The following is a 19,818-nucleotide window of genomic DNA, read 5'->3' as shown; positions in this document are numbered from 1 at the left end:
TTAATAGGCATTAGGCCTCTCTCCTGAAAACATAAACTTACCTTCCTTTTCATTAGATTGAGTTGCTATGAAACTCCTCATTATCAGCCAGGATCAAGGTTTTATGCACTTACCAATTGAAAGTATTGACCAGATGTTTGACTTTCAGAAACTTAAACCATCTGTGCAACATCAGTAGTGGAACTACTTCAGTTTTGGCATTTAATTGGATATTGCTTCAGTATTCCAGTTCATATTTGTGAATACTGTTTGTCAACAAGATAGGCTATTTAAAGGCAAGAAAGAAAGGGTCATGGCTTTGAAGTGGTAAATTATATTTTGTTAGTATTTGATAGAATATCTGTAGGCAGAAAACTTGCTGGTAGACATGGAGGAGGCCAGCAAGCTAGTATCACCATATTCATTGCTATGTTTTAGTAATGAAAGACTGCATCTAACTTTGAATGAAAGTAATATAGTTAGATAGCCACAAAAGGACTCTCTTAAATTTCAGCAGCTCAAGATAACTAGGAATTCTATTCAGCCATCATAGTTTTAAGTGGTCAACTGGTACACTTAACTTTTCTGATACCCTTTCAAATCTAACATTTTCAAACTGCTTAATCAGAAATATATCTTCATAAATAATAACTAAATTACTGTAAATGTTTTAAGAAAATATATGGACAAAATGAAGTTTACAATTAAAAAAATGAAGAAAATTTTAACTATGCAATTTTCGGTAGGATAGAAATTCACAAAACAAAAAATTGCTTTTGTACCTGTTCTTACTTTTGGTATTATATATAGGTGTTGTTTGTTTGTTTGTTTGTTTTTAATTGTTTTTATAAACTAGATTTTTTGTAATTGAAAAAGTTTCAAACAGAAATGTAAGACAATATAAATATAAATTTAAGTATAAAAATGTTGAAGGTTGATTTATTTTCTTATTAAAAACAAAACCAAGGCTATGTACTCCTTTCATGAGAAGGACAAGAAAAAATATTTTCCAATAATTTTATCATGAATTTTCATATTTTTTGACAACTTATGATGGTAATAAATGAGTGCTAATTGCCAAAGATCTTTCAAATTGGAAATTCTGAATTTCATTTGGCTCTACTGTATATTCTTCTATCTATTCTCTGCTTTTAAGGATGCAGCAGGCCCAGCTTGGTGTCTTTTGAGCAGAATTTCCTCATTTAACTCAAAATATAACGTTTTTTTCTTTTTAAATCTTGGTTCTAACCAGAAAGGATTCAGTTGCACAGACTTTTACAAGAATGGGAAACCATATCAAACAGTCTATGTTCAGCATGTCAGAAATGCACCATGTAATGTCATATAACCATGTAGACAAAACCAACAGTGCTTCATGCATTTTCTTTGTACTTGATGTAAATGATGATTATTTGAGATCTGACCCTTGGCAGCTGCTAGGCCATGCACAGAATTAAAATAAAACTCTGAACTGCTTGTGGCCAGCGTTGTCTACCGATGTTTGGTATGACTGCTTATATTCTTAAGGTAGAACAGAAGCAGACGTAGGCCAAAAATATGTCTAATTCCTTTCAAAGTTAATTACATCTCAATTTGGCATTATTAGACTGCCTCTACTGCTGCAGTCCTTAGACTGCCTCTTCTGGGAATTTGATGTTGACAGGTGGAGACTCCAAATAAAGGCATGCGTGACAAGTCGATGGGGGGAGAAATGAAAGGATGATCAAAGATACTACTTTACTGAGATGGCAGTGGAAACACTATCTCTCATGTCAGAATTAGGCTTCCATATGCCAAGTGATGAAAGACCATAGAAAACACAATTCGATTTAATGAAAATTCTGGCCAAATAAAACTAATGAAAACATTTTTTTTCTTAATCCCTGTCCTGCCTCATCAAAAATGTTTTACTTTCTGCCGTTTTTGCCCTTTGTCTTCTCTCAGTAGAATTTATTAGCTTTGTTCTTTGTTGAAGTTTAACCAGCAGAAAGAACTTAAATATCATGAAAAACTTCTTCAGACAGGCAACACTGAAATAACTTCAGATGTTTTTCTAAATTGTCTTCTAGCGTAAAGAACAAAATAAATAAATCAAATGGTCCTCCAGCTGTTCCAAATACTAGAAATCATAGAATTGTAGAACCCTCAGATTGGAAAAGACCTCCGAGATCATCCAGTCCAGCCTCCAACTACCACCAATATTTCCCCACTAAATCATGTCACTTAGTAAAACATTTAAACATTTTTTGTACACTTCCAAGGACAGTGTTCAACCACCTCTCTGGATAGCCTGTACTAGCCCCTAACCATTCTTTTGAAGAAATTTTTCCTAACATCCAACCTGAATCTCCCCTGGTGCAGCTTAAGGCCATTCCCTCTAATCCTGTCACTAGTTACATGGGAGAGGAGGTCATCCTTCACCTCTCCACCACCTCCTTTCAGGTAGTTGTAGAGAACATAAGGTCTCTCCTGAGCCTCCTTTTCTCCAGACTAAACAATCCCAGTTCTCTCAGATATGGAGATTTGCAACAGTTTTTCTTGATCTTTCTCTCTGGAACAGTCTTCCAGAGTGTTATTTCAATGTACAAAAGCAGTAAGGGCACACCAGCAGGATTAGCACTGACACAGAAAGGAGCTATTAGCCATCACAGATGCTCCTTTTCCTTGAAGAAAGACTTCAGAAGAGCTGAAGGGGCAAGGGAACTGGAAAATACCAATTTCATGTCTAAGACAAGCTTACTTTAAGGGAACCTGTGGAAGTGAATTGGGCCAGTAGATTATTTTAATATTTCTTGAGTCATATTCTTTTGCCTGACCTCTCATTCTTACAGGTGTCTGACTGGCTTAAGCACTTATCCTGTCACATGCAGCAACATCAGCCTTCTCCACACACATTGTCAAATGTTCAAACAGTAGGTGTTATAGTTATCTAATTTTCTGTCAGCCTGCTCAGATTTTTATTGTTATGAACACAAGATATACAGTGAAACTCTCTCAGAGTTCGTTTTTCCATGAAAAACTTTCACTACATTAGCATTAACAGCTTTTCTCTTGATTTGTGTCTTAACCATGAGAAAAAAAACATCACAGATGCAGGCAGCATTGTACTAAGAACATATGCATGCTTTTAAATCACTTTTATCTTACTTTTTACCAATGTAATCTTGAAATGTAAAATATGTTCTTTTTGCATTCACTATTATAGACAGAACAGATGGTGAAAGGCTTAGATTAAAGTAATACAGCATGTCCATTAAAATAACCCCCACTGATGGTGACTCTTCACCAGATCAGGAGTTATATTTACTATAAAAAGAGGACTTTGCTTTGCTTTTGAATATGCCACAAGTTACCACAGCCTTAGGCTACAGAAAGAAATGATGAACGAAAGGCTGACTAGAATTCAACCTGTTTCCGATGTCTCTCCCTTGTTCTTTAGAGGAGGAGGGGATATGTCCAGGTAGTGGTGGATTGCAGAATGAATCTAGATTATTTATTTAAAGTAGCCATAAAGTTAGCTTACCTTCATTATCAATTGTGTAAGTTAGCAATAATTAACATACACTCCCGGAGAAATCTATTACTTCCAAAAATTTGTGAATGCTGTAACACAGACCAAAGTCCCCATCCAACAGCTAATAGGTACATCCCTATGTGTGCTTTCTCAGTACATATGCACTAAATATATATATATTTATATGATCTTTATCCAAGAGCCAAGATAAGATATGAAACAATAAAATTTTATCTGGATTGACCATAAAACATTCTCATTAGAGGCAGAAAACAGACAGTTTTAAATATTTTCTTAAAATAATCATCATTAATGGGAGACTAAACTCCAAACCGACTGTTCAGATGATCACAATTAAAATGCTTTTCCATTCTTGTTGCTTCTTCCTGTTTACAGAATAAATGAGGTCCAGGGCTAGCTTTTAATAACACAAAATAAATGAGGTCCAGGACTAGATTTTGGAAGCCTCTAGTTATTATTATTATTATTATTATTATGAGTGATGACTGTAGATATCTTTTAACCAACTCACGGTTTTCTTTTCCTGCATACCTCTATCAAGTCTTCATCTCTCCAGTTTTTCCACTTCCTCTTTCAGCTCCCTTCCACTCTAGTTGGACAGAACTGTAAGAGCACTGTTCAAGTGTTTTGGCAAATCCTTGTGCTGTGCCATGAATTTTGAGTTAGTTTCTTCTCTGCTCACCCTATCCCTGCCTGGGACAGGTTTCACAGAGTCTGCATGATGACTAAGTGTGTATCAATCAGTGTTAATCAGATGATGACCAGTGCCTTCAATGTAATGAACTCACTGAAAAACACCATATTGCAATATGCCTTTTTTGCATTAGGTTTGAGGGGATAAAAGAAACCATGCATTATCATTTTGTTAGGTGACCAAAACATACCTTTTTGCCCTAGAACTGAATATTCAGGTGAAACTTATTAACATGGTTTTCTTACAGTTCACATCTCATGTAGCTATCCTAGGGACACACAGCTGGCAAGTGAGTGGATTCTTAGTCATCATCCAAAAAAGCATGTGATTCATTTTTCTCATCAAGAGTGAAGTAGCAAACTAAATGCTGTGAAGAAAGGGAAAAAAACCCCAGCAACTTATATTTAAAATTTCTCAGATGGCCTTAACATTGAGAGATTACTTTCCTCACTGCTGTTATTTAACTAATTGCTTGCTTCCTTTCTCCACAAAACAAACAAACAAATAAACAAACAAAGAAAAAAATCCACAAAAACAGGCTCCTTTGCACAACATAACCCATGTCTTCACTTTCGAGACATGGCTTGAGAATCACATTTTAATTCTTCACTATTGGCAAATTATGTAGGCTGGAGATAAGGGACACGGACCATACCACCTGCTGTATATTCTTTGCAACAGCTTTTCTTCATATTTCAACATTTTATTCAGTGATTGAGAAGGACAAGAGGGATACAAAGCCAAGCTGCCAGCATTCCTTGTGGTGATGTGCTGTAATGAATGGTATGACCACTTTTCAAGATACTGGCAACTAGCGCTGCTGCTTACTTATGAATGACAAAATCTGTGACTTTACTACCAGTCAGCTGATAACAAGGATGCAAAGTGAAACTGAAGGCTAAATACCCTCAGCTTTCAGACAGCAATCCCTGATAAACCAACAGTTAGTGTTGCACTGCTAGTTCTAGAATTATTCTGGAGGCAGAGAGAATGAAGTAGTACTGGTGGAAGTTATACTGCAGAAAGCAAACTTTTCTGGGAGGATGATAGGTCTTCAGTTGCAATTGTCCCACTAGTAAAGGAGGACTTCTGAAAGGGCCTTACAAGTTGAAACAAAGGGTAATTTCAATAAATCAAAGATAATCTTCTTTAAAAATACAATTTAGAATTAATTGTAGGTATTTTACTGATTATTTAAATCATTTTTATTACAATTGTTTGCTGTAGAGCACTCAAGTGAGAGTGCTACTCTTTAATAACTCATAGAAACATGTGTGAACAAATGTCTGAACAACAGTCAGAACAACGTCTGGCAAATTTAGATTCTTAAAATTAAGCTTCCAAATTTCTGTCATTCCTCTAAAACTCTTACCCTTGGTTCTTTTGAGGAGAAAAGGAAAGAAAGCAAGAAAATGATGTATAGACATATGGGCTGACATTATACACTCACAGAAGCAAGTTTAGAACAGAGAAACTACAGTCCTCAGTTTCATTATTGGATAAATATTGACCTGGACATTTTGAAAATACATAACTACCCAATGTTGTATCATGAATGCAAACATTTCTATATATTGTGTAGTGGAATAAGAGCTGAAGTTGTGCAACATTTCTTAGGAAACATAATGGTTAGTCCAACAAACCAGATTTATTTGAGATAAACGGCTGGCAACATAATAATGCCAATGCAGTAGCACTGTCTGTGGAACAGCCACATAGTAGGCAAGCTGCAGGTCAAAGACTCAGTAGAGTCTGGCCCATTCTATAAACAGGGGTGTGTATCTAAAACATGAAGCATGAAAATGAAATCTGGGAAATAAAAGTCTGATAGTGCCCACTTACCAGTTCTTTCTCTCTTCCAAAGCTGTCTTGTTCCAATTCAACTAGCTAGCTTGTTTCTTTCCCTACTCAAAACTCAGTTCTTTTGATTAACATTTCAGTGTTAAACTACTGTCAAACATCTGGCAAGTTTCTAGATATGTTGGAATTACCAAAAAGTAAGGTAAAGCAAGTTTCCTCAGACTGCAATACTCCCAGTCCTCTCAAACCAAGTATTTCAAAAGCAACATTTTCACTCATCCATTTGTTCACTCCTTATTAACTCAGAGCCCTGTGCTGTTATTGTTGTTGGTTATGATTTACTATGCATGCTGAAGCATAACTGCTTCCAGCTTTTTAGAAACATTTTGAAGAAATGTATTCCTGTCTCAACACCTTATAACCTGTTGTCTTTTACTCCCTTTGAGTAATGCATCCGTTGACCCATTCTAATTACGTGGGTTAAAAAAGCAGTCAAAATCAAGATATTCAAAAAGATTTAATTTTGTTTTCCAAAGACAACTACCTGTGGGTACGGTGATGTCCTTGATTTTGACTTTGTGCTCGAGAGGCGAGATTTGCTTCCCTTCCTATTATCCGTTATGGTCGGAGTTGAATTTGCGTATGAGAATGACGGCTTGGTAGCTGTGACCTGATCCAGGGAGAGCTGTAGTCCTTTATATTCAGTATCCCTATGTAAAAGGCAAAAGTGAAAAACAAATTCACTTCATATCTTAACAGGAAACATACCTTCCTTCTTAGCAGGAGTGGAAAAGAAAGATATTTTTAAGGAAAAAAAATAAAACCACGCAGTTTACCGCCTTATATATCTATGTAGTATAGCTTACTAAACAATAGTACTATTTTCATACTGAAAATATTATTGCTTTTTGTGACCAACTATTATCAACCTGATCTACATGTTCAGTAATAAAAAATTGAATGGGATGGAAATTTCAGAAACTTTTACTACAGTTCTGCATTGGTCACAGAGCTGAGTAATAGCACACATTTTCCTCAAACTTTTAACTATACAGCTACAAACTTACCACATGTGTATATGTGGACACTAGTGCACATGTAGGGATAACAGCCTTCATATGCAGATTGTTAAATAAATTAACATTTTTTTTAAAGGAAAACATTTATAAACTATGCTTATACTTTTTATTATTCATGAATTAATGCAAATTTGTGACTCTTTTTTCTATGCATCCTGTGAGCTTTTATTCCTCTATCTGAAGAGTCTTTTACACTGGAAATGCTTTCCAGGCAGATGAAACAGTTATTAAATAAAAATCTTGTAATTTAAATGGTATGCCACACATCCACAAAGTACTAGAGATGTTCTATGAGGAGTTAGATGTAATGGCAACTCATTACATTCAGTATTAGTTTCTTCAAATTTTCTAATGAATACATAAAATAAAGGAAAATTGGCACTATTGATGATGTCTTCCTAACCAAATGAGGGCATATGCTTTAAACTGTACCCCTCTGAAAACATCTGTGTTTCTGCTTGTACCCAGGGGAATAAGAAAAGAGCTCTCCAGCTTTCATGTAGTCATACGGAACCTATTCTGACAATGAATTCATTTAAACAGAGCAGAGAAGGAGCTTCTTCCTCACCTACCTACCTGGAGGAAAAGAGGAAGGATTCATGGTTTTCTCTTCCTTTGTGTTAATCAGCAGAGGAGGAGAGCAAGGAAAGAATAATGCTTCACTTATGCAGTCAAAGAGGCAGCATGTTCATTCAGACATTACCCCATGCTCCGCCTGAACCTGAAGATTCATTCTCATAAAAGTAAACTGTTCACCCTGTTTAGCAACAATATCTTGTTCTAGAATCACATGTATTTTGATGCAAGGCAAGACTTTTTTTTTTTAGAAAGGAACTTCACCACAATCTGAGCACATCACAGCTTAGTACACTGAAATCCTTTCAGTTAAAAAACAGCTGTAGAAGGATAAACTTGGTAAGTCACTGAAATAAATGAAATAAGATGAGTATTTGGACAGCCAAGATAAACCTGCAGAATAGATGATTTATCAACCCTAAATTTTTTTTGTAAATTTGGTAGAACAGCCTGTTTTTTGACAATGCAGACTATGTGTGTGTCTCCATTGTCTCCATGTATATATACATAACACACAGAAGCGAATCACTGCCATTAGAGCAGTGCTGATTATGCTTCTTCCAGTCCATAATGTGCAGAGAGAATCGCTAAGCATAACTACTGTGATCATTGCTTCAAATTTTACCTTTAAAACTCTGCTATATATTGGCTTTTCAAACACCATGCATGCAGCTATTATTTCTGAATATAGAAATCATGTCCAGATATTTTGAAACCTTTAATCTTTTCCATGCTTACCTGCAGAATTTTGATATGGACACTGACTCAACATGCAAATCTTCTGTCTCCATATCAAAAGTCTTATTAAATTACCTTCATATTATACAAAATATCAGAAACAAAGTATGTCTTTTAATCTTCATATTTAACAACTACAGTAGCACGAGGTATTACAATTGTCATAAAAACTATAAATCCCATTGTGATATACACATTCTACCTGGCAATTTGATTATAAGAAATCATGGAGGAAGGGTTCTGTGGTCTCAACGTCAGATGCAGAATACGTTACATCCACAAATCAGAAAGGATCAAAACCAAGATGTTTTGCTTTTTATAACCTAACAAATCTTTTGATTCCCATTCTGCTGGAGAAGCTCTGCCATTATATACATCTCTGATGCATGCCAGTATCTGTTTCCTTCTCCTATCAGAGTCTTTAAAAAATTGGCAGAAACACCACCTCAGTATTCAGACTACAGATTATCATTTCAACACTACCTTCATGCTCTTTATTTCTGTATAACAGCTGAGCATTGAAATATAAGAGACTATATTGTATAATGAATGTTTCTAGGCCATAAGAATCTGAAAAACAGGTATGTCAGATCTATCCAAAAATCTTATGTGCTGTCATATAATACCTTCCCCAAATCCTTAGTATGTCCAGGGTGAGGAGTCACTTTCCCAGAACACCACAGACTGGAATAAACACCAAAAGCTAGTATTTGCTGCCAATTGCTTAGAACAAGTAGAAAATAATTTGAAATTTGTGTGCTCAATGTAAAGTTTCTGGGTAGGAAAAGAACACATCTGTGCTCTCCTTTCAGATGAAACACCTGGAATTTTTTGCATCATCAAGACATGAATCAATGCAATCCCTGTCCTAGCATAGCTACCCTTCAGAAAACCCAAGATAGATACCAGAACACCACACAGGCCAAGATAAATACCAGAAGTTTAAAAAAAAAAAAAAGAAAATATGGAAGATGGGCTCTCAGTGTCAGATGGAGGAGATGTTCCATCAAGAAATGAAAATCTTTGAGTATATCCATATGTACTGTGAAGCAACAGACTAGAGGAACCAGAGCTCCTAGTGGTGTACGAACAACAGATGGAATTTCTGACAACTTCCTGGAGGCATTCATAAAACTTCCGCCAACCACGGTACTGCAGTCTCCAGATTCTTGTTTTCAGACCCCTGTATCTACTGTTACACAGTCACATTAACACAGTAGTCCTGCATCTCATGTTCTACAAGTAATTAAAAAAAAAATTGATGGGTATGAACACCTTCTTCCAAAGTCCTCACCTTCAGGATCTATATAATCTACATCTATCCATATGAGACTGCTGAGAGAGAGAGTGATATGGCATGTGTTCAATTGCTAAGAGTATGTTGCTGACAATCTACTATTTATCTCATTTTCTGATGCGACTATCATCACTATAAAACATCAGAATATCTACAGGAAATTAGCTCTTAAATGAAGAACATATGGATCAAACTGAATCCAGACAAGACCAAAGTAATGCTTCTTTGCAAAGGGAAACACATTGAAGACCTCCACCTTTTCATGATAGGAAACAGCCATTCCTTCCACAGTTGGATGGAAATTCTAGGTTCTCTTTAACTCCTAACCATATGCTTTCAAAAATGTATTATTTCTTCTCTATCTTGTCCTTTCTCCCCCCAAAAAGAACTGGGCTGGTATGGTCAATGTATCAGGCACCTACAGACAATTACCATGCTCCTTGGTAAGTGAAAAGAAATTAAAAGACAAAGCACAGCATCCATTTGATAAAATATGCTGTTTCCCGTTGTCTGCTTGGTTGTAACTCCCAGAAGCATTTCTACCTTGCCTTGTCACTGGTTCTTCCATTGCCCATTGTAAACTTTGATCCTAATTGTTGTTGTATTTGAGGTAACATTGTGAAGAATATAGGACCAAAGCCTACACCAACTGTATTTCTCTGCATTGAAGTATGTGGATATTGAGCACAAAACGTTCTTTATTAAATGGATCTAGCTATAGCAAGCTGCATGGGCTGAGAAGGACAAAAGCTGGAGGAGAAATGTGTTTGATGGAAGAAACCAATCTGTCTGCCCATGACTTCTGTGCCAGCTGGATCTGCAAGACTTATGTAAAGAGTGCACACAAATCAGCAACAGAAGATTTTTTCTGCCTATTATCACTGCCAAAATATACAGCATGAAGCAAGATGAAAAGTCTGGTTAACAACATTTTGAAAAGGAGGTAATGGCTGATTAGCATGTAAACAAAAAGGAACAGTGAATGAGCATTAGAATAACATAGCTCCTGAATTTCTGGCAAACAAAAGAGGCTTACACAATTGTGGCAACTGGAACTCACCATGAAATTGAAGAAAATTAGTTTTCTATATAGCCTTGCTGGAGGGGAAAAAAAAAAAGAGAGAAAAGAGTATTGCTAGAAATAGTGTTGGGAAGTCTGGAGTTAGTAATGGAGGCCCAAGACAAAACTGTAGAGAAAAATTGAAGTTTTCTATACTTGTGTTTCCACAAGAAATAGGAGGCTCTTTGGGACTACCTTAATAAAAAATCTAAAACAAAAGTGAGAACTGACATTAACATTAGAAAGCTAATGGCATATTAACTTTGAAAATATTAAGATTCACTAACTCAAGAGAAATTAAACCCAGAAAAAAAATGTTTTCAAATAGCAAGAGCAGCTGACCAGAACTTTTCCAGAGGAAAGAACAAAATAACACCCATTAGTGAAAAATAAATATTCAGACTGAACCAAATGAACTTAAGGAGGACAAACACACTCAAGAATAAAGAAAGATCCAATGTATGTATTCTCATAAGCGGCATAACCTTCAAAACAAGATGGGGACTTTCAAAACAAGAAGAAAGAATGCTCTGCCCATGGAAAAATCTGCAAAAGTCAGAAGGAAGAGTGCCTGTTTACACTGATGTCTCAGCAGAAAGGAAGAATAAGCTATACATGCAGTAACTGAAAATACATCAATAACTAATGAAGAGACAAATATTTACAATGCTTTTTTTCCATTAAAAGATGTTGTTAGATGCTCTAAAGAAAATTTACAGTAATTCAGTCTTCATACATGAACTTAATTTATCAGAAGCATCTTTTAGTTCATGCTGTCCAGCAGCAGTCAGAACACCAGTATACAACTGGAAACAGATCTTACTCCTATTCTCTCCATTGATAGTCTGAAAACTCTGTAATGATCATGCTGTCAGTGGAAATCATAGCAAAGCATCAAGTGACCATACAGTCCTGATAAACATGAGATAACCTACATCTCTTCATTCCTAAAACATATTAATGTAATAAACAAAGTATAAGCTGGAAGTAAAAGCATTAGATAATCTAAATGGAGTAAAATACTACATCATGAATACAATTGTTCATACCACTGAAGTAAAGAGGAAAGCACTGTTTGTGCAAAATAATCAAGTCCTGATTTTAATTGTTTACACTATTATTTCTTGTGAGCACATTATACATGTTTATAATTTATTCTACTGCACAAAAAATATTTATTAAAAGAGAATATATGAATGCTGTCTGCCTTTTCTTTTAAAAAATTGAGAAAATTTATTTTTCCTGCCAGTGTAACAGTATAGAAAGTATGACTTTAAACTAAAGGTGTTAGTATCATTAATGTTCAGTCTACTTTGCAGTTGCTGCAATCCAGTGAAAATCAGCCATGAAGGTGGTAAAAGCCCAGCGCTTCCTCATCTGATCTGATGACAATACTGTAATATATTATTCTTCTACTCTTAAACAATGCTTGCAACTTTTAACATTTCTGCACTCCAGCTCATGCAATGCTAACAGCGCCATTCAGCAGATGAGTGAAAAGAGAACAGATTCTGGCTGTTCGTCATGTTCATGGCTTTCTAAATCAGCAGATGGTGCAACAAAACAGACAGTTTCCTCATCTGCTGTGTTCTCTGTTCATGTACAATGTGTCTCAGAAATGTTTACAAAGGCCTCGATCTGTTCATGAGACATGTCAGGAGAAGAGTTTGCAATCCCTTTATCATAATCCTGAACCAATCACAATAGCAATGCACCTCTTCATTCGTATAAGAAATCAAACTTCATGATACTAGTCTGAAGTGGGAAAAAAAATCTATTGAACTTCACTGCTATGAAGCCACACTGTCATTCTGTTGTGTGACCTCAGAGATACTCTGTGCCTCAGTTTTTCCATCAGCAATTGGTGATTCTCCTTAAAATTTACTGAGTGAAAAGCCCCATAAAGCTCACCAAGTTATTTGGAAAGACCCTCCAGAAATCTCTCAAGTGGTTGTTTATCACTAGGGCACTTAATGGTTAAGCACTGCATCTAGTTGGAGAAGTATCTGTATATTGGATCCCTTCACTGAGTGCCAACCACCTATTTATCCCCATAAATAGCATAAGCAGCAGTAGCTGTTTACATCTTGTTGACTTAAAGTTTACAGCTTCTTCAGCTATGAGATTCACGTACATGCTATCGTGTTTCTGTATTTGCTCTTAAAGATAGAGCAATCCAAACCAGGAAGTTCAATTAGAGGATTTGATACGTTCAGGAAAATTGAAGCATGAAGTTTCCTATTCAGACCATGTAACATAAATGCCTGAGGATATTTTCTAGAGAGCTACTGTCAGAGAAATTTTATATTTTCCCTGATTGGTTTTTCGTCTCAGAGTGCGGTCATTTAACTGTCAGTTGGAGTTAAATATAATGTTCTGACCTCTAGATAATCATGGTGTAGCAGAGCTTTCAGCAGTCTGAAGGTACAGTTTGTCATTCCCAACTATGTCTCGCCATCTCTGGCTCCAAAAGGAGCTCTTTTTACATTGGTCTTTATTTACTAAATTTTCTAGATAAAAAATATGCACCAGGGATTTACTATTGCTTGTGAATAAAATGCCTAAGATATCCTAGGATAATTACATAGAAAGATAATGATCATCTTTAGTTACATATAGCACTGACAGAAATACTTTATATAAATAAATAAAATATGAAGAACTGATTTTAATTCTGTAACATTCATTTTTACCGGGAGTGCTTTCTTTCAAATGTGCCCAGGAACACAATCATCTAGAAGTCATGTTTGGTGTATGTTTAGTAAATGTCATGCTAAATGGAGAAGTGTATTTGACAGGAGCTTATAAGGATTTGTATATGTTGTAATCTGCCTGATAATGAGCAATTGGAATTAAAGTGAATAGCTTGCAATGCTTTCTTTTCTGAGTGGCCACAAAACAGTTAAGAACAGAGCCCAGTGCAGCATTTTATCTTAAGGCGTGTTTAACCTTGCAGAACTCTGTGACTCATCTCTATAAGTGTCAGCTTTGATTAAAACACTGCAGTGACTTCTTTGTAAACATTTGGAGTTTTCCATTATGTTCACCTGAACACTCAGGTAATATTTCTGGATAAACCAAAGGCCTGTTAAATGAAACTTTAAACAGTGTCTTATTTTTTCTGCCACAGACACCTTTTCAACCATTCCATGTAAAACAATGTCACTCCAGTGCATGTGCACATACAGGTACAGAGGATCCCCTCAGGAATTCATGCTACACAAATGTAAATTCTGATATACTCATGGAAGACTGTTTCTATATCAGAGAAAACCTGACTGACAACAGCACAACAGACTGCTTTTACATAGGGTAGACTCGCATCTCCATCTTCTTAATATTTGTGTTAGGAAAAAAAAAAAGGATGGTACCTTGAATGCCACTGACACCTTTAGGACACTGATCTAGTAGCCAGTTGCTCTGAATTGAACTCTCACCCTCCCATCGACTGCTGGTGTCACACTGTGCAAATCATGTATCACAGGGTTTTTGAAAGCACTTGGCACTTGCCTGAGCTTACCCTCAAGGAAGCCAGTGGGACTCCTAATTTGGGTAAGGTCAAATTTAGCCTAGATCTTATCACTTCCGAGAATCTCTACCTTAATCTTTCTGAATTCCAACTGTAAAAATTAGGTAAAAAATATTTTCCTGTGGGAATCACTTCTTTTGTGGAGAATTTTTTTTCTGTCTGGCCTATTAAACCAGTTTTTTATTTGAAGGAATAATCTCTCATTACCAATGCATATGGTAGCTATGTTACTAAGCTAAATCTCAGATGCTGCCCCTGGCTGCATATCTACCACATGCAAGAGAAGAAAAAAAAATAGAAAAGATAAAAACACATTGTCTGAGAGCAATACTCACGGCACTATTGAGGTAAAGCATGTTTTTATCATTTCAAAATTTTCATGTGTTCAGTACAAATGTTTTTACTATGTCCTATACAATTAATCCTTGATTGAACCTCTTCCAGATAGTTAATAATTAAAGATTTCTTTACAGTTGGTATGCAAACAGTTCATCCATGCCTATTACACACCAATTTTCACAGATGTGTTCTTTAATTGGAGTCATTTATTTCTAATCTGCTTAAGCCTTCACTAGTGTAATGCTTGACTAAATATACATTAAACTCACTTACTTAAACTGCTAAAATAAATTTGTATTCTATGAATAAAAATACTTGACTGAATACATGTAATACTATTGTTATTGTGTACCCAACTGAGCAGGAATTATTTGAAATAGTATGACATATAGCTATATATGACAAGCTTGGAAAAAAGAATTTGAGAAAGACTGCTCATAACAGTTTGGCAGAAATTATAAAATAACAAGTTTTTAAATCTTGAAATTTACTATAGTACAGTAATACAAGCAATGTGACCACTGAAAGGAACTCTTCATAATTCTCATTAAGGATGTTAGGTGTTTTCACTTTAAAATCTATGTACTGTGTTAGAGATAAGAGCCTCATGACCAGCTCCAGGATAGGAAAGTGGCTGAAACAGAAAAGAAACTTTAAAGAAAATTGACTACTCTGTATTTTGTAACAACGATTGAAGTGATGGCACAAGATTGGATAAAAATATTGTATACTCTGATCACACCCTTTGAAAACCTCAGAGTGAGACAACAAGGATGATGGTCTTGGAACAGCTTCTCTATGCAGAACAGATAAGGAGATTCCTTGGGAGGAAAAAAAGAGATAACAGAAGAACAAGAAAAGATGTGTAAACTGTGAGTAATACAGAAAAAAGATGTAGGAAATAAGTGTTCACTTTTTCTTCTAATACAACAACTGTGGGGCTGTCAACACAGGAAAACACTGACAACAAATACATTCAAAGGTGTCATCTCTTTGTAGTGTATCCTTTGAGCTTTTTGAAGGCTGAAAGAAAGTGCTGGAGAAGCATTATTGCATGCTTGCCCTATTTTAAAACTCTTTCCAAAGTATTTGCTACAGTCACCTTCAGTATGTATCTGATCCTATTTAGCTTCTTACATTACACTGTTCACCGTAGTTGGTCAGTAATTTGGTACTTCAGTTGCTTTAAAACGGTGCAATGAAGAGTGGTCCTGACAACTTGTTATTACTTTCAACAGTTTGCTGTAAATGCTAATCTATTCTAATCTATCATGTTTGATCATCTCCTCTGTGTTCCCCATAATTAAAGCTTTTGTTGCAAGAACCTTCCTAAAATCCTGAAGTGAACACATCAATAAATTAATTAGCTTTACTGTGATAATTTAATCTTATTTGAGAAGATGGATTATATCTCATTTGACAGACTTTCTGATTATCTTTTGTGACCAGAGAATGGTTTATCTAAGAAAAAACAAAGTGCTTGAAAAATTGGTTCACTATTCATTCTGCTAGTTCCCTCTTGGCAAATTTCCTATCTGCATGCCTCATAACATACTTGTCCATCATTCTAGCCTGCTTTTCCTGATCAACTTGGTCCCATAGTGCAAAAGCATGTTAAGTCCAGGATGGTTCATGATCCTGATTTCACAAGGAGGTCCCACTTACAGTAGATCACTTTCATCAGATTCACCCTTTCTTGCCATAAGACTTTCTTCAGAAGAAGCAAGATTTTTCTACAACAAATGTGTTTCCTATTCACTGTCTAGAGGCCCTCAGCTTTAGTCAAGGGACAGTACTTTGTCCCTCCAGGTCATTTTTTGTCATTCTCTGCCCACAAAGCAAGTAACCATGATACATTAAGAAATGCTTTTCAACTGAATCTTGAAGGTAAGGGAAGAAAGAAGGGCAAGGAATTATGTTTATTTTTTAACATTTGAAAATGGGGTTTGGTCACTTTCATTATTATTATTTTTACCTACAAATTAATCTACTTGTTTCCTCATTTACAAACCTCTCTTGCAGCCAAAGCCCATCCACATTATTTGTTTACTTGTGCTTAGGGCTCTGTTCAGGACTGGTTTTAGCCAATCTGTTTTCACTGTACATCTATCAATGTACATACACACACAACCTAGGTGCCTGGAGAGTCTCTGACTAGGCTACTCAATGCTCCTGTGCAAATGTCCACAGCATAGATACAGATTATCTCCACTGCCAACCTATAATGGTCTCTGGACCAACACTGCAGTAAGTTGTCATTGAACTAAACGTATTTTTGATTTGTATTTGTGCAACAAATTCAGCCTATTACAATATATGATAGTTATTGTGCTTTCGGTGACCATTTCTGTAGCACATTTGCAGCACACCACCCAGCATATCATACCCGTGCTAATGGTGCCGTACATATTCTCTCCTACTGCTCTTGAACTCGTTAGATAATGGAAGAATGGAAGCCCTGATTGCATACTCCTATGTTAAATTACACACCCGTTGGTATACAGTTTACTTTGAATTGAAGCCACACCTCCACTCCCATTGCTGTTTTTCACAGGAAGCACTAAGGAGGTTGATTATCTTTCAAAAGATGATACTTTTTCTTTAACTCTCCTAATCACAGCTTAGAATCAACAAAATTATTTGGGGGAACAATATTCAGCAGTTTGGCTGCAAATGCTAGCAAAATAAAAATAATTTTAAAAAGTAGGTTATTTATCCCCATATCCAGATTTTATTTGAGCAAATATTCTAGTTGGTTATGCCTTGTGAAACAGTCAATAAAGATTGTTTATTTGTTCTGTGTACAAAACAGTCTTTGGAAACAGCAAGAGAAAAACAGCATGTAATGCCTTTGGGTGGATTTCCATTAACCATGTCCTAAGTCAGAGAGTTTTCTGTACCAACAGTCTAAGCTACAAGCTGCCAAACATTGTACAGAGAGAACTGAAAGCCACAGGCTACTTGTAACAAAGCTGCCCTCAGGGCAGGCTCTCCATGTTGGCTTTCTGGCCAAAAGCACAGAGATGAGAAGGGTGAATGTGGGGATGGGTTTAAAGATCTTCACTGTAGGTGATGCCAAATTAGCTGCACAATACTAGGGGATATTGCCAGACTTGAGTTAACCAGGCATTTGAGTTTCCATAGTTGCACTGAAACTTCAGCAGATAATAGCTGTTATTTTCAACATTGCTGCCCTCGAGATTTATACACAGTGGTTTGTAGCTGAAAAACTCCAGCTGTTCTTCATTAAGTCCCAATTCAACATAGTAATGAACATGGCCTTCCAGCCATCTCTATTTGGCAAAGACAAGAAATATTCTTATTTCTATGTGTGCGCCTAAGGTTTGTTGGTTTTTTTGTGTGTTTTTATTTAGTTATTTATTTCAAAACAGAGTACACAAGCATATAATCATGCACTGAAAGTTACGTCTAAGCACTTTCAGAGCCAGCCAAGTTGTCCCAGTTTTGTCTGGGGTAGAGTTAATTTTCCTCCTAGTGGCTGGTGGTGCTGCATTATGGATTTAGGATGAAAATAATGTTGTAACTCACTGATGTTTTAATTATTGCTGAGCAGTGCTTACACAGCTTTGGGATCTTTTCTATTTCTAGTAGGGTCCATCCAGCAAAGAGTTGGGGGTGCACAAGGAGGGAGGGGACACAGCTGAGACAGCTGACTCAGACTGATCAAAGGGATATTCTGTACAATATGGTGTCTCGTTCAGCAGTAAAATCTGAGGGGAAGAAGAATGAAGAGGGATGTTCAGAGCAGTGGTGTTTGCCTTCCCAAGAAACCACTACTCGCGATAAGCTGCACTTTCCTGGAAGTTACTGCACATCTGCCTGCTGATTGGAGATAGTGAAGGAATTCCTTGTTTTGCCTTGCTTGTGTGCACAGCTTTTTCTTTATCTCTATGGTCTTTGTCTCAACTCCTGAGTTCTCACACTTTCTGAATTCTCTCCCCACCAGTGGAGGGCAAGCAAGTGGCTGTGAGGTACTGAACTGCCTGCCAATGTTAAACCACAACACATGTGCTCAAATTATTTAGTAAATCAGGACTTCTGTGATTTAATTGCACTAAGTGGATGACAGCAGAAAAAACAAGAGGAATAAATTGTGTAAGTGTGTTTAAGATCATGGGATTGACTCCAGACTGCAGTCGTCACAAGCCTCCAGAGGGGTCAGATTCTGTACCCTTGTTCGCACAGAGCGATGCCTGCCTCCATAAATAGTGTCATCAAAGCGAGTGGGCTGCCTCTGAAGTAACCTACTGAGTACGAACATGTGTGCTGGAGCCTAGCCCATGCTGTAAAGTACAAAAGAGAGGTGAGGGAAGGAAAATTAGATTTTAAACAGATACTTGCCACCGTTGAACGGCAAAGGAGATTTATTTGTTAACACTTAATTTAGGACATTTCTAGATGCCATGTTTTTGTGCGTATGAATAAGAACTAGCAAGAGCACCTTAAGGTAGAAGGAAGAGCCTACTACAGAAGCAGCTAAGTAACCTATCACACCTGTTGCGTCACATGGTAATTACAGTGATACAACATGAGAATCAGCAGTACAGAGATGCTGCACAGAGCAAACATGCAACAGATTAAGGAAACAGAAACAGAGCTAGTAAAACTGTAAGCCTGCTGAAGGAATATGCTGCTGCTGTTAGGAGAGTGGGAGCCAGTTCAGCACTCAGTTGTGTTACTGAGAACTGGCAGGATAACAGAATCATAGAATCAACAAGTTTGGAAAAGACGTTCAAGATTATCAAGCCCAATCATTATCCTGATCTACCAAGTCCCATCACTAACCAGGTCTCTGCCTATGTTCCATGATAATGTGAAAGAGTACCTTTTGGAAGCAGCTCAACTGTATGGCCTGCTTCTTCTGCACAGCCACTGATACAGTTCAGACTGGATACAAATGTAACATGGTAAAATCAGCAGACACTCTTCCAATGGCCTTGCTTGCATTCAGCCCTCTGAACTATGATAGTGTAATTGGTTTTAACCCTCAGTGCCACAATCTGTGCTCTCCACCTCTTATGTCTTGTAGAAGGATCATTGGGGCTGACCCCAAAAGGGACATGGGCACCCAGAGCTGCTTGTGCTGTTCACAATGCTCGTTTGTGCCATTCAAGGTGCTGAGGGGCAGAGCAAGGATAACGTGCAAACATTCTCTCTAGCAGAAACACCTG

General features: G+C 36.7%; 1 protein-coding gene across 1 annotated transcript in view; it reads right to left on the bottom strand.

The window, feature by feature from the left end:
* SIM1 (SIM bHLH transcription factor 1) overlaps positions 1 to 19,818 on the bottom strand; it is a 45,884-nt gene that overhangs the window by 8,965 nt on the left and 17,101 nt on the right. The window contains exon 10 of the mRNA XM_085217586.1: positions 6,553 to 6,718. Coding sequence (XP_085073712.1) covers positions 6,553 to 6,718 — 166 coding nt within the window. The remainder of the gene's footprint in view (positions 1 to 6,552; positions 6,719 to 19,818) is intronic.

The sequence above is a fragment of the Meleagris gallopavo genome, chromosome 2, assembly GCF_905368555.1.
Source record: "Meleagris gallopavo chromosome 2, MGAL_WU_HG_1.1, whole genome shotgun sequence".
Taxonomy (NCBI): Eukaryota; Metazoa; Chordata; class Aves; order Galliformes; family Phasianidae; genus Meleagris; species Meleagris gallopavo.
The sequence above is the reverse complement of the archived record's forward strand: the minus strand, read 5'-3'. Positions and strand labels throughout refer to the sequence as shown.